The sequence below is a fragment of the Myzus persicae genome, unplaced genomic scaffold, assembly GCF_001856785.1.
Source record: "Myzus persicae strain clone G006 unplaced genomic scaffold, MPER_G0061.0, whole genome shotgun sequence".
Taxonomy (NCBI): Eukaryota; Metazoa; Arthropoda; class Insecta; order Hemiptera; family Aphididae; genus Myzus; species Myzus persicae.
In genome coordinates this window covers 1-14,222 of record NW_019103278.1, presented here as the reverse complement: position 1 = coordinate 14,222, position 14,222 = coordinate 1, and the positions used below count along the sequence as shown (strand labels likewise).

General features: G+C 27.5%; 2 protein-coding genes across 6 annotated transcripts; one reads left to right on the top strand and one right to left on the bottom strand.

The window, feature by feature from the left end:
* Positions 1-54: 54 nt before the first annotated feature.
* Positions 55-7,844, bottom strand: LOC111034141 (disintegrin and metalloproteinase domain-containing protein 10). 4 transcript variants are annotated; one of them, XR_002604495.1, is made up of 17 exons: positions 7,569-7,844; positions 7,241-7,513; positions 5,481-5,681; positions 5,158-5,411; positions 4,947-5,093; positions 4,626-4,821; positions 4,335-4,519; positions 4,099-4,273; positions 3,864-4,041; positions 3,622-3,799; positions 3,331-3,564; positions 3,145-3,261; positions 2,845-3,009; positions 2,686-2,782; positions 2,292-2,373; positions 1,911-2,065; positions 814-1,786 (listed from the first exon to the last, which is right to left on the bottom strand). XR_002604495.1 is itself a non-coding variant. In XM_022315196.1 (16 exons), exons 1-15 carry the CDS (start codon positions 7,624-7,626, stop codon positions 2,294-2,296), a joined length of 2,538 nt encoding a protein of 845 aa, XP_022170888.1. In that variant the 5' UTR covers positions 7,627-7,844; the 3' UTR covers positions 55-505; positions 2,292-2,293. The 4 variants fall into 4 exon arrangements, 3 of the variants coding, with proteins under 3 accessions (XP_022170888.1, XP_022170890.1, XP_022170889.1); XM_022315196.1 differs by lacking the exons at positions 814-1,786; positions 1,911-2,065 and adding an exon at positions 55-505; XM_022315198.1 differs by lacking the exons at positions 814-1,786; positions 1,911-2,065 and adding an exon at positions 55-505 and having other exon boundaries at positions 2,719-2,782.
* A 294-nt stretch (positions 7,845-8,138) lies between these two features.
* Positions 8,139-12,022, top strand: LOC111034156 (eukaryotic translation initiation factor 2 subunit 2). Of its 2 annotated transcripts, XM_022315227.1 has the most exons (8): positions 8,139-8,289; positions 8,783-8,933; positions 9,290-9,432; positions 9,514-9,631; positions 9,701-9,733; positions 10,203-10,410; positions 10,477-10,750; positions 11,567-12,022. In XM_022315227.1, the coding sequence occupies exons 1-8, from the start codon at positions 8,272-8,274 to the stop codon at positions 11,609-11,611; spliced, it is 990 nt and encodes a 329-aa protein (XP_022170919.1). In that variant the 5' UTR covers positions 8,139-8,271; the 3' UTR covers positions 11,612-12,022. The 2 variants fall into 2 exon arrangements, with proteins under 2 accessions (XP_022170919.1, XP_022170920.1); XM_022315228.1 differs by lacking the exon at positions 9,701-9,733 and having other exon boundaries at positions 8,141-8,289.
* Positions 12,023-14,222: the final 2,200 nt, after the last annotated feature.

The window sequence follows — 14,222 nt, the reverse complement described above, 5'->3', positions numbered from 1 at the left end:
TTGTACCAATTTTTCCAATGTTTTTTCTACTAACAAATTGTAGAAGTTAAATTGTTATTATTAAAAGAAAAAGAATAAACCCAACAAAAAAAAATTGTTAAGTGTCACTATAATTTACATGATTCTAGATTCATACTTGAGGAACTTTATAAAGAGGTATCATATAATATGTGCAATCTTGATATAAGATGAGATACATAAGTCATAGAAATTTGTAAAAAAAAAATGCTTATAGTAAGGAATGAAAAAAATATATAATATATAAATGTCAAATTATAATCTGCCTTTGTTTGTGATCAGCACCTCTCACAGGGTGATTGTACAACTATAAAGTTTTATATAAATATTCAATCACTTTGGTTCCATTCGGCTATGTACAAAAAAAAAAAATAATAATAATACATAAATAAATAAATTTAATAGTTTCTAACCACGATGATAAGAATACCGAATATTTCGGACTGACGTTATCAACTTTTTGGTTTAGGGCTGCCAAACTTGACAACTAAAAAAAAAATATATATAAATAAATCAAATATTTTATTTATCTAGTTTATAAATACAGTAGACATTATAAAGCGTTTAGTACCCCAATCATGAAATTTGTATTATGTATTAAACATAATCGGATCTTAACTAAGGAAATAATTATTATTGGAGGAAATTCTAATCAAGCCTTTCTAGGTGGTTCTTAACTGGTATTCTGTTGATGTTAGTGAACTTAGAGAAAAGTATTTTGCCTAAATTTGAAAACTAGTTTAAGAATAAAACGTTTATAAAGAGGAATATTTGTTTCATCATCTTTGCTTGTACTTTTTTTTTTTTTATTAAAATAATTTTTTATAATATAAATAAATTTACAATCTGTAATAAAATAAAACAATAAGTAAATGTGTTTGGAGGCTTGACTGAAGAGTGCGTCCATTGACACTACTTCAAACTGGTTTTTTTTTTTTTTTGTAATTATTTAGCGAAGTAAATCACTAGGCAAATTTTGTTTTAGTCGACGGGGAGGGTTATCCGGAAGAGTCTTAGAGGAGAGGTTAGAAATTAGTGGGTTTGGATGATTATTTGTTTTGGAATGCAATTTTTTATAGTGTGTTGAAGCGAGGGTGAGAAGAGTTGGAATATTCAGGTCTTTATGGATTGTATGATTACTAACATACCAAGGTGCATTTGTCAGAAGACGGAGACTGATAGACTGAAAGGATTGGAGAAGATTTAGATTTGAGTTTTTGGTTGAGCCCCAGATTTCTATACCGTATGTCAATGCAGGACAAATTAATTGTTTGTATACAAGGGTTTTGCCACTAAGTAATATTTTAGAACGAAGAAGTTGACGAAGTTTATGAAGTTTTATTTTCATTGATTTTCTTTTGGTTTTGATGTGAGTGGCCCATGTTAATCTTTGGTCTAGATGAATACCTAGATATTTTACAGAATTTTCTCTAGGGATAGTTTTGTTATTGAGAGTAACCGAGGGGCTGTTATTTGGTTGCTAGTACTTTACAATTATTTTATTTTCTATTGAATAATATGTAAACTGATATGTATGTAATTTTAAATATAATATCATATAAGTACTATTTTACATCTGTGATCTGCAAAAATCTTATAAAATTATGTGTTCCATAATCTGAAAAGTTTAAGAATCACTGCCTTTCCCTCACAAAGCTCCAAACAGTTTGTCCTAGATAGTAATGTTTGATGGGTCAATCTTATTATTTCATTGGATAAACATCTGAATGACTGAATTATTTAATTTAGTCCCAAATTAAATTTATCTCTGGAAAATTATTCAAATACTTTTTATTCAATTATATACATTATACATATTTAAATGTATTATATAAATATTTTATATATAAGTAAGAAAAGAATCTATAGTGACAACAATCAGTTGCAAATACCTTAAGAATATTATTTTTTAGTCTGGTGTTTTGACTATAATGTTTCAACAGCCGATTTCAGAATTAAAAAATCTATTACAATTTGAATGGAAATAGTTGTTGGAGAATAATTAAAATTGTTCTCGCCAACAATACAGGCCATACAGCAGATATACCTAGTATAAAATAAAATGAGAATAAAAGTCAATTGAAAAACATGCTTGCATTACAGATTAACATGTAAACTAAAAGAATCTATACGTTTAAAAATATGAGAAAATTGGGCTACCTACATATTTTTTTTTTCAAGATTTTTTAAAAATATAGTTAAATTAATTGTTTAACCCATCTCTAATAAGACTTAAAATTTAAAAAGTAGTTTTGATGCATAAATAAACTTACTATCACACTTTATGCTGCGGCTGATGCCTCATTGGAAATGCATTACGGCGATCTGAATGACCATGTGCAGGGGGTGCAGAAGCTGCAAAATTATAAAAGATAAAATATCTTCTCACATCCATAAAAAGTAGAAAAAAGAAGGTAAAACATTCAATCATATATAGTCTTTGGTGGTTGCTGTTATTGGAAAAGCAAAACTGTTAAGAAAATAATTTATATAATCAAAAAATAATTAATTTATATAACTATTAAGTATAAAACAATTATCTTAGTTATGGTTTTGTTGCCAATGCAATTGTAATGGTCAGAAAAAATATAGTGTATCTAGCTCAAAAACATATATATATATCAAAATAAAAAACCAATATCCAAAATTATTCCAGTTATGTACTACCTCTTGGTGCATAATAATGACCTCTACCCTCACCATATCCATGAGCTGGAACTCTACTTGATCTGGGCTGTGATACATATGTCTGAGGATTGTGTCGCTGTATAAAAACGTAGATTTAGTTTCAAGTACAATATAATAGTTAAAATATCAATAAATTACCATTCTACGTAAGGTTGTAATGGGTCGTCTTAATGTTTCACTAAATCTCCGAGCAGGTGTTTTCTTAGGATTTGAAGATGGTGTGTGTACTGCACAACATTTTATAAACACTCCCATTATAATTACAAATGTAACACCCATGAGCATACAAGCCCACCAATTTTCCTAAAAATAAAAAAAAAAACAATTTAAATTTGATATTGCTTGTCACTCTTGTAACTCTAGTTAATATTATTGTCCTTCAAATTAAAATTCATAAAATTTCTATTTTAATTAGGAACATTTGAAATGATCACTTACTAAAGCCCATTGTTGGAGAGTTTGAAGTGTTTGTTTGTTGAGGAGCATATTTTTTAATCTTGCTAATGGCCCTTCAGCATCAACTGCTCTACATTTGTAAAATACATCACAGTAACCCTAAAGAAATTATAACATTACTAAGCATTTTCATAATTATGAAGTCATTTATGATAATTGATAATTTACTTGAAAATTATCACAAGGTGATCCTGGCCTTAAACTAATGCCACCGAGAGGTAAGTTAACCGCAGCAGCAAATTCACTAGTTGACCTGCAGGTTTGTAAATCAGTACCATTCATACAAGCCAACTCGCACAATTTGCGTTTGTCAATATTGGGTATGATTTGTGAGGTCAAAAAACATTCGTTTAGACCCCACTCCAAACAAATAGATCCAGTGCAATCACCATTGATGCAAAGCTTAACATAACAAAAAAAAAAATTAACTTAAGCTTGTAATCATTTTTATTTACTAACCTGTGTCCCTTCATTACAACGGGTTTTGTTAGGCTTAGGAGGTGGTACTGGACATTCTGGTGTGGTACCATCACAATTAGAACTATAACTACAAACATCTTCACCGCGGCACGTAACCATTCGATTAGATGGAATGAAACGGCAGGTATCAGCATAACAGCATGGACCTTGAGATGGACTAAAAATGTAATATTATTATAGTACAACTATTGTTATTGATTAATAGTCTCTATTTCACATACCTGCACTCAGTTTGAGCTCGACGGGCACAACCTCTAGCTGAGATGTTACGGAATCTATCTCGATCAGCAACTTGCCTGGGATAGCAGCATTTATCATCGCATTCATCATCATCATATCCACAATCACATTCTTCACCATTTTCAACAATTTTGTTACCACAAAATGCTCCTTCACTGGCTGTATAAAATTTTTTAGTTAATATTTAATTATTACAAATAAAGTTTTTATATGAACCTTTAAAGCAATTCCTTTTTTTATTATCTTGTATAGCATCTAATACACTACTGATATTAGCTATACTGCACGAAGAAAATTTACTGTTGTTTGGGCGATCACCGCTAGTAGCAGATGCAAACATGATATAGTTACCACTTAAACCACCGGGTCGACAATCTGAAGGATAATCATGCTGTAAATAAAAACATTTTTAGAAAACATGGACATTTTTTATTTAAATGTGTTATACAAACCGGCGATCCAAAATTATGGCCAATTTCATGGGCCAAGGTCAACTGTGAAACTTTGGGTGGCACTCTGCTATTGTAGTTAACAAATGTAATAATACCAGTGTTTAAACTACGTTTAGTTGATTGATATAAACCACCGATAGTTTCTGTATAAGTTTTATACTTTTCACAAATACCACCAGATGCACCTAATGAAAAATAAAATACATTTCATATAATCAACTCAAATCGGAAAAACGAACTTTTTTTTTTGTAGATATAATCAACAATCTACCAATAAACAAACTCAATTACCAGATGCGCTAGCGACCCAAGCTAGACCTAAGGTTCCTCCGGTGAAGTCTCTGTAGGTAAAAACATATGCTAGGCAAAAGTCTTCATGGTTTCCCAATGAATGTAGGTTTAAAAAATTACTAACATCAATATTTTCCATACAAAATGGATTTTGTTCTCCAGCCCATTTGTGGTCACAAGGTTCATCATCATCAATCTAAACAAAAATAGTAATACAATAGTAACTTATAGATTATTTATTTCAGAAACCCTTTTAATAGATATTAAAAATGCATATTATAATAAAAATAAATAAAAATATTTGGCTATACAAATATTTACTTTTATTCTTTGAACTTCAAATTTAATATTCCTGTGTTCAATGCGTCCATCAAATTTAGTATCTCTGTAGATATAATTCACTGCAGTTACATGGTGAGCTATTAATGATAATATCTCTTCTCTTGTCTTTGTCTTATCATAGCCAACCTATAAGAAATGTATTTATTTGAAAAAAATATAAAAAAATATATAATTATATTAATTTAAATACTTGTTCTTTTATGTGTTTCCACAATAAAGGGTCAGTTTGGATAAATAATGAACAAGTGTTGCGTTCTTCTTTAGGTTTAGTAGCACGTTTTGTTCTAACAGGTCCATAATGGTGTTTGTCAGCTGCTTGTCTTGTATATTTATAGGCAGGTCTTTCTTCATCTTGTTGTTGAATATTCCATGGACTACCAGAATATTGGATAGTTTCCATACTTTGTTTTGTAGATCCTGTAACTCCACATCCGCTAAAATGACCTGTAATATTTTGGAAATACAAGGTTATATTCATATTCAAATTTAATAACATTAATTAATACTACTTACTAGAAGAGTTATGATATGGATTATCAACATCATTTTCTTTATAGATAACTGAATGAAAACTATCACTGTCTTTAAGGTGACCATGGGGATGAGTATATTTTCTAGATTTTTCTATAAAATAGTTTCCTTTTTTCGGAGATATAATTTTTCCTTCAAAAACTCCATCAATAATTGACCCAAATACTACACTGTTGGCTTCGTCTGTTAAGAAATAAAAATAAAATTGGGGTAAATGTTATCAAACATCATAAACCTACTACGAGTTAAGTTGTTACAACTAATAAGTTTGTAGTAATTAAAAGAAATAAAATAATATAATAAGTAGTTGAGAATTTAGAATTTCTGTTATCTAGATTTTTAACAAATAAGAATCAAGTCTTTATTAAGTGTTAAGTATTCAAATTATAATCGTTTTAATTAGTAAATTTTATAATTATACCATTTAACATTGCACAAGTATATAACTGTATATAACCTTGCGATCTATTTAAATATTAAAATTGTGTTAATTTTAGAACACATAATACCTGAATGTTTGTTTAATATAAGGAACAACATAAGAAATGTACATTTTACAGAACCAATTTTGTATGGTCAGCTTTAAGATTAAAGTTAGTTGACTTATTAATTATTATATAACTTAAAGGTAAGAATATTCATTATGTTTTGTCATCAGTTTTTATATTTAAGCTAGTTATGAGCATTTTTAAACTGCTAAATTATTTTAACCGTAACTTACTCAAAAATTGAAGCAAAGCAAAAACGAATGTAAAACACAATTTCCTTACTTCGATTGGATAAAAAATCAGCTTTTATATTAAAGCTAACTACACTGTTAAATGCACATTTTTTGGGTTGTATATTTTTAAGACAGAGACAACATATCTCCCGGGTGTGACATCCACTAAGTTACACAATTATGAATTATCATAACATAATTAGTAACAGGTATATTGTACTTATATGAAATTATTTACATTGCTAGCTGTAAACATTCTAGATGTTTACAAATAGTTGTAATTTTTAAGGTATTTTTTTTTATTGAAGAATTATAACAAAGGTAATACATACATTTTTATTTAATAAAAAATTGGGTACCTAATGAATATTTAATGGATAAAATGTACAGTTCGCTCTAAAAATGAATTCATATTACAACTGAGTAGTGACATAAGTCTAAAATATTTAAAATCGAAATTGAAAAAAACAAAGAACTATATAAATAACAGTTCAATAATTTAGTAATCAAACAAAACTGTTTGTCAAATAAAAGAGCATTCTCTATCAGTTACATGTAGTACTTATGCCGTATGACTACCATTTTTCAGTGGGAACATACTTAAAAATTTTACTTAAGCCCTTAAAAAATATTATAAATAAACATAAATTTAGTACTAAACTAAAATTAATTTTTGTTTTTAAGTAACCAATAAAAACTAAAAACAATTAGTTTAAAAAAAAATTGTAAAATCATAACCTATTATTTCTAAGACAATCATATTTCAACTATTCTACATACCTACAATATTGATAATATATTAATATGTATCCATGTAAGATAGAGATTATAGTATGGATATTGTTTATAGGTAGCTAATTATAAGCTACCTGAGGTTTAGTCTTTAAGTAAAAATCTATACATAGTTAGACAATTTCTTTAAATTAAAATGAGACATTTTAGAATTAGGTTAATAGGATTAACACTACTGTGGAACAAATATTAATCTCAAATTAATAGAAATAATCAAATATCAACTTACCAACAATGTGTCCATGGTATATATGTGAAGTATCAATATTATTAGGATGTATTTGATTGCCAAAACTATCCAACACTTCCATGGCATTTGAAAATGTTTCAATATCTCGACGGAGTCTAAGTCGAAAGTGATGGCCATGCGCCTTAAATGTTACATGCACATTACTGTCACTATTAGTCACTGATCGTTTGGCCCTATTATGACTCTGGGCCAAGTGTTGAGGATCATATGTAACAGGCTCATAATGTGACACATACTGGCTGAGACGCTTACCTAATGTTAAAAATAAATGTAATCCAAATCATAGAAACAGATATGAACAGTTTACCTTGAATATTACTGGTGATTATCAAGAGCACAACGGCCATATAGCTGAGGGTATACATGCTAATAGAATAATAAAATATTTGATCACAGGCATAAAATTTGGCTTTTTTTACATTTAATAAGAAGTTAAAATATTTGAGGTATCAAATGGATTAATGATTTTTTTTTTAAGATAAGTTATTAATACAATTAATAAATGATCAAGAAAATGACAATTTCCGGATTTCCATTTTGACAGGCCTCCAGTGAAAATATTCTTTTGTTTTATTGTTATTCTTTTTTTGCGATAATAACAAAAAAAAATAGATAAAACTGTACAGTATCGCCATTACAATAATAATGTAATCACGTTGTATTTGAATATTGTTAATATTGTAAAACTTATAATACAATTTAAGTTTTAACTAAATGTTTTTCACCTTTAAACTTCATTAATTATCAACCAAATCATTTGTGTTGAAATAATTTCAGTCTATAATTTATATAGATTTTTTTTATCAATACCTCAAAAGTTGTATCGATAAAACATATCGTACGATTTCCTTCCATTGGCCACATTGGCTAGTTGGGGCTGATGCAACATTTTTCCACACACATCACTACATCAGTATTTAGTTGCCACATTATTTCTTTAACTCGTCCAATATTTAAGTCTAAATTTTATATTATATTTAATATTAATAAAGAAGTAAAGAATATTCAAAATGACTGAAGAAGAAGCTGTAAGTATCATCAAGTGTACCTAAGTAATGTTTTTATTTATAATTTTTGTTGTTCTCTATGTTAAACGTTGTCAATAATTTAATCATTGGCCAAAAATCTAAACTATCTAAATACGAACTACCGCATGAGTGTTATTTTTTGATTTATTACAACTTAATGATAATGTTCATTCTTGCCTCTATAATCGTTATTTGAACTAATATTTTTTGAAGTTTAGGTAAATACCAATAATAATTAATATTTATATAAAGTGTAAGTATGCTTTTTGGAAAATATTTTTCTGAAAGTGCATATTCAAATTGATATTTAATTGACCTTAAAAGTAGTGTTTACTTCTTACAATTTGAATGTAATTGTAAAATTCTACTTTTTAGGTGAGAAATATGAACCTATATTGTGTGTATTATTGTATCATAATTATTTTATTATCATTGAAATTCTTTACATTAACTCCTGTTGACTCTCATTAAATATATTATTTATAATTTTTAGTTATTTGATCCTTCCATCAAGAAGAAGAAGAAGAAGAAGAAGTTTGACTTGGACAGTGCTTTAGCTTCTGAAACTGGTGTTGATGGAATTAATGAACAAACATTAGATAAAGAAAACCAAGAACCTGTGCCAGATCCTGATGAATATGATGGTAATTACTTATTATTTATAACTATTCAAATTTGTATGTTGGGATTTCATTTATAACAAAAATTTGAAACTATTAACTATTGTGTGTGAATATATAGCTGGACTAGAAAGATATCCTCAAATATTATAACAGTATACACTTCCATTTAATTTGACATTGTATTTATTTATATCTATAGTTGTAATATTACTAGTGAAACTTGCAATCTGAGTAATCTTTTACTTGAATTGACATAATTTATGTGAAAATTCTATCCATTACATTTGCTATAATTTGTACATTTTTTCATATGCTTCTGTTCTAACTAATAATGTTATTTATACTTTTAAAAAGGTTTATGTAATTTTTATATATAGATGGAAACCTGGATCTTGACAACTTCGGTAAGAAAAAGAAAAAGAAAAAAAAGGTCACCATAAATTTAGATGATTTAGAGAGTGCATTACCTGATACATCATCAGCAATGGAAAATGGTGATGGCCAGGGAGAGGCTATGGAAGTAAGTTCTTAAAAAATACTTAGTAAAGTGTCTTTTTCACTTTATAAATGTTTTATTTATTTACTATTGTTTATATTGCAGGATGATTTTGATTTAAATATGGACTTTTCAAAAACAAAAAAAAAAAAGAAGAAGAAGAAGGATATAGATGAATTAGTTGCTGAAGAAATGGACAAGAAAGGTGACAGATTTGATGACAGTAAGTGTTTTCTACTTTTTCATTAAATAAGGTTGACAATCCATTATATGATTTTATTCAAATTTACATGCTTTAACGATGGCCAGTGGAATTTTGAGTCTGGTAAGGGTTTTGATGAGGTTAAAGTTATTGTGTAGAGAACTTTTTTTATTTAATCTGAAACAACTATCTAATAGTATTTCTACAGCCAATTTTGTTCGTTTTGGAAACTGTAGATATATTCTTCCTCAATATCCCAAAATTAGGATATGCATCGTAAATATTGAATAGTTAAGTAAACTATAAGCTAGGTGGGTATACTCTACACTTAATTTAACAAACCTTTTAAGACCAATTGGGCTCAAAAACCCATAAGATTTAATGACGATTTCATACATGTATTGTTTATTGTTCCGCAATAAATATAGTGTACTTTGATTTTTCATATATTAATAAGATTCTCTGAGATAATTTCCAAGTATGTTCAGTATATGTTGTAGGTTGTTAATTATTGTACAAAAGCAAACAATTTATAAATTAAATCAGTCACTGTTATGTAACATGGGTATTACATATTTTTTTTATTTTCTAGCAACTGATGGTGAAAGCCACACGTGGTTTGGTTCTGATCGTGATTACACTTATGATGAACTTTTAACTAGAGTATTTGAGATAATGCGAGAAAAAAATCCTGATATGGTTGCGGGTAAAAAACAAAAATTTGTTATGCGCCCTCCACAAGTAGTTCGGATAGGTACCAAAAAAACATCTTTTGCAAACTTTACAGAAATATGCAAAACGTAAGAATATATTGTAAACACTTGATTCTAAGATAATATGTTTATTATAATTTATTTATTATTTAGTTTGCATCGTCAGCCAAAACATTTGTTAGATTTCTTGTTAGCTGAATTAGGTACCAGTGGTTCAGTGGACGGTAATAGCCAGCTTATAATCAAAGGTCGTTTTCAGCAAAAACAAATTGAAAATGTACTCAGGAGATATATTAAAGAATATGTTACCTGTCATACATGTCGTTCACCTGAAACCATCTTGCAGAAAGACACTCGTTTGTTTTTCTTGCAGTGTGAAACTTGTGGTTCACGATGTTCTGTTGCCAGTATTAAATCTGGTTTCCAGGTAAGAAATAAACATATTTTTATAAAAAAAATTTTTAATAGTAAATCTTTTTCTAAAAATTATATTGTTAAGCACTTAGATCTATTTCATAAGTACAAAACTTAATGATTTACCTCAATTTTAAAATGAACATAATATTTTATTTTATTATGGAATAAGTTGTTAAGTCAAAAGCTATTATCAATTTGACTTTTATTTAGTGTGTGACCTACCTAGAGTTTTAAATGTAGTAAAAGAATATATAATTAAAATGTGTTGAAAATCACATTACATAAACTATAATATATTAAGTATACATTTTTTTTATATCTTCTATAAAACATATGAACAATTTGTTAGAATTTGTTATAGAGCAGTTAGGTTTTTTATAATCGAACAGAATTATTCAGCTTGATGGTGTGTCAATTGATTTCTATAAGTTACATGCATTTTTATTAAGATCTTGGATTTTATTGTTTTAATATTGATCATACAAATTCAATTGCTCCATTTACAGAAAATACAAAATTTTCCAAATGATGGACAATTAAATAAATATAGTCAATATTTTTTAAATGGTCTGATTTTTCATTCATTCACTAGTATAGTACTCTCAGCAAAATATTTCTTTATATATTAAAAGGAATTTATATATTTTCAACTCAGTTCTTACAGAATTTAAATTGGTCATACTCAAAACGAATACCTAAAATTCCTTCCTATAATATCTACCAAATAAAATATTAAATTATATAATTTTGATTAATTATTCATTGAAATATCTCGTGTATTTACCTATTATTTATTATTTATTTAATATTTTAATTTTGTTTACAGGCCGTAACCGGAAAACGTGCAGCTATCAGAGCAAAAACTGCATAAATTTTATAATATATTTTCTCTTGCGTGCTATACTAGTTCAGCAAAATATAATAAAATAAATATCACATTTTTACAAATTTCAAAAACATGTTCTTATTATTATTATAATAAACCCTACAGATATTAAAACAATCTAAATTTTGTTTTCCAAATGTTTATATTGCCTAGTTCCATATGTTTACTGAAACACGTTTAAACATTTTTAAACAGACTTTTTATAACCATTTTAAAATTATATTATATTATACAAAAAAATTAAACATAGTTAAATGCTTTTTTAGCTAATGTCTTTCAATAATTTACTTCTATGTTTAATATTTATGTAAACTACATTATTATTAAAACTTTTGTAAATGGGACTGAACTAATAACAGAGAAATAATTAAAATTTGTATTTATTTTGAGTGAAAATTATAGTAGATCATTTTGAAATAAATTTTGTTTTTGTTTTTATTGGAATTTAATAATTTTAGAGGTTACACCCACATAATTGTTCTGTCTTACAAATGTACAACAGACTGCATTTAAATTTGTGTTTATCAGTTCTAATTTTGTGTATTAAACTTATTGATTGAGTAAATTGAGCTATTATAAAAATTAAAGGTAAGAATATTATCTTTAATTTTATTTTTATTTTTAGGTTTCTAATTTGTTGTAATTGTTAAGCTCATCAATTTAAAAATGTTCATACATTTAAAAAAAATTTTAAATATTGTAAAAAAACAATGAAAAAATTATAGATTATGTTCTTATCTTTTAGTTTCGTAATGAGACAATTATTTCTATTAATAATTATTACACAATATTGGAACTTTTGAAAACTATTTAATATGTCATACTTACATTTGTAACATGGAGACAACACATGTGGACTTGGTGTCCTCTTAAGTTATTTAAAACTATTTTAGGACAGTGTAGCGTATTTGTTTTTTTTGGTTCAAGATTTTACTACATTTATGATAAGGATAGTAGTAGAATGTTTCCGACATTTTTAATTACAATTCTTTTTTATTCTGGTGTTTATGCCCAATTTGGCAGTAGAAAATTAACTAATTTTAATTCATACTATGTAGATTACATATTTACTATCTACTTAGAGCAATAGATTCCTAAATTTCATGTAAAGGTATAGGTAACTATTTTTTATTTTATAATTCAATTTCAATATTATTCATTTGTTGGAACTTTTTGGTTTTTGATCTTAGTTCATGAACACCATGCACCCCAAGAATCGAAAAAAAAAACTATTTAGTATAATATTTATTATTACTGTATGTCTGTATATTATATAATATTTTACTCGATATCGTTTAATTGCAAATTCTCATTATTCTTCATCTTTTATTTTTGTGTTGTACATACATGGGTTTTCCGATAGGTGCTCTAGGTTCACTATTTATAATTCTAATTTGTTTGATTAATTATCTTTATTAATAATAGTTTGACGACTGTCGTGTTCAGAGAAATTGTTTGAAGCTGTTAGGTGTGAATCATTTGTCACGGAAAAATCTGTTTCAACATTACGACTTACAATCTGGTTGAGCACAGTGGTCAAGGCCATAACTTGTAAAAAAACTTCTAGGGGTCCATCATTTTTTTAAATATGTTTACTGGATACTCAATGGTGAGACACTGGGCCATTCGGGGAGAATGGGCCTCACCCCCCATCGGCAATATCAACTTTTTTACCTAATTATTTAGCTGATATCATTGTAGTAAAAGGAGATTAAGAAGCTGTTCGGAAGATGTTGGCAACCATTTCAAAGTTATATTTAATGAGTTACTTCAATTGCTACTAAAGTAAATATTGAAATAAAAATACCACTTGTAAGTGGAAGACAAACTTATAGATTAAACACAACTAAGTAAAATGTGTCCTGAAGAATACTACCAAATATCAATTTTTATTTCTTTCCTTGATAGTATTTTACATTTTTACTACAAGGTTTAAGGTTAGGAACTAGGTTTAATCAACAATTAAAATAAGTCATAGCACTTGAAATCTTAAGGAATACAATAATGATTCCATATTGAGTGCTTCATCAATGTATGAAAATGCTTTAATAAACCTCAGAAGTCAGAGTGGGATTAATAATGTGGCAAAACCAATGGAAAGACAAACAAATCTGAAAAATGTACAGAAGAAGAAGAAGTAATTCAAATTTTTTTTTCTTGAAATAAAGTCTAGTTTAATGGATCCTCTAGAGTTAATAATTTTTTACACGTACATATTATATTTTTGCAATTGTCACAATTAAATAAATAATAAGATTAACGATGGCTATACTGTGACCATGTGGGTATAATATATGGCACTGATTAGGTACTGATTTGATTTTGAAGCACCCCACTCCCTCGAAATTTCAGAAAATATGTATAACCTAAGACTGCCAAAACTTCTCCAAAAAATAATATTTTGTGTACGCGTCTGATTTGAATATATTTCTAATTTCTATATTTCTACTAACTATTCTTGTGGTCAAATATTTTGTATCAAATTATCTTAAATAAATATATATGAGTTTAATATTATCAACAATTATCACGTGCGTGAAGTTGGCCCCCCCACCATGACCGATTTTTTTGAAAATTATGTACTCATTTTGCAAAT

What these genes read in the sequence shown, in the direction of transcription:
- LOC111034141 (XM_022315196.1), bottom strand. Translation starts at nt 7,626, where the DNA reads ATGTATACCCTCAGCTATATGGCCGTTGTGCTCTTGATAATCACCAGT. An exon ending in ATACCATGGACACATTGTTG is followed by an intron (nt 5,682 to 7,240) that starts GTAAGTTGATAT and finishes ATTTCTTAACAG; the next exon opens with ACGAAGCCAACAGTGTAGTA. An exon ending in CGAGCTCAAACTGAGTGCAG is followed by an intron (nt 3,800 to 3,863) that starts GTATGTGAAATA and finishes TTACATTTTTAG; the next exon opens with TCCATCTCAAGGTCCATGCT.
- LOC111034156 (XM_022315227.1), top strand. An exon ending in AGGTGACAGATTTGATGACA is followed by an intron (nt 9,632 to 9,700) that starts GTAAGTGTTTTC and finishes TCAAATTTACAT; the next exon opens with GCTTTAACGATGGCCAGTGG. An exon ending in TTTACAGAAATATGCAAAAC is followed by an intron (nt 10,411 to 10,476) that starts GTAAGAATATAT and finishes TTTATTATTTAG; the next exon opens with TTTGCATCGTCAGCCAAAAC.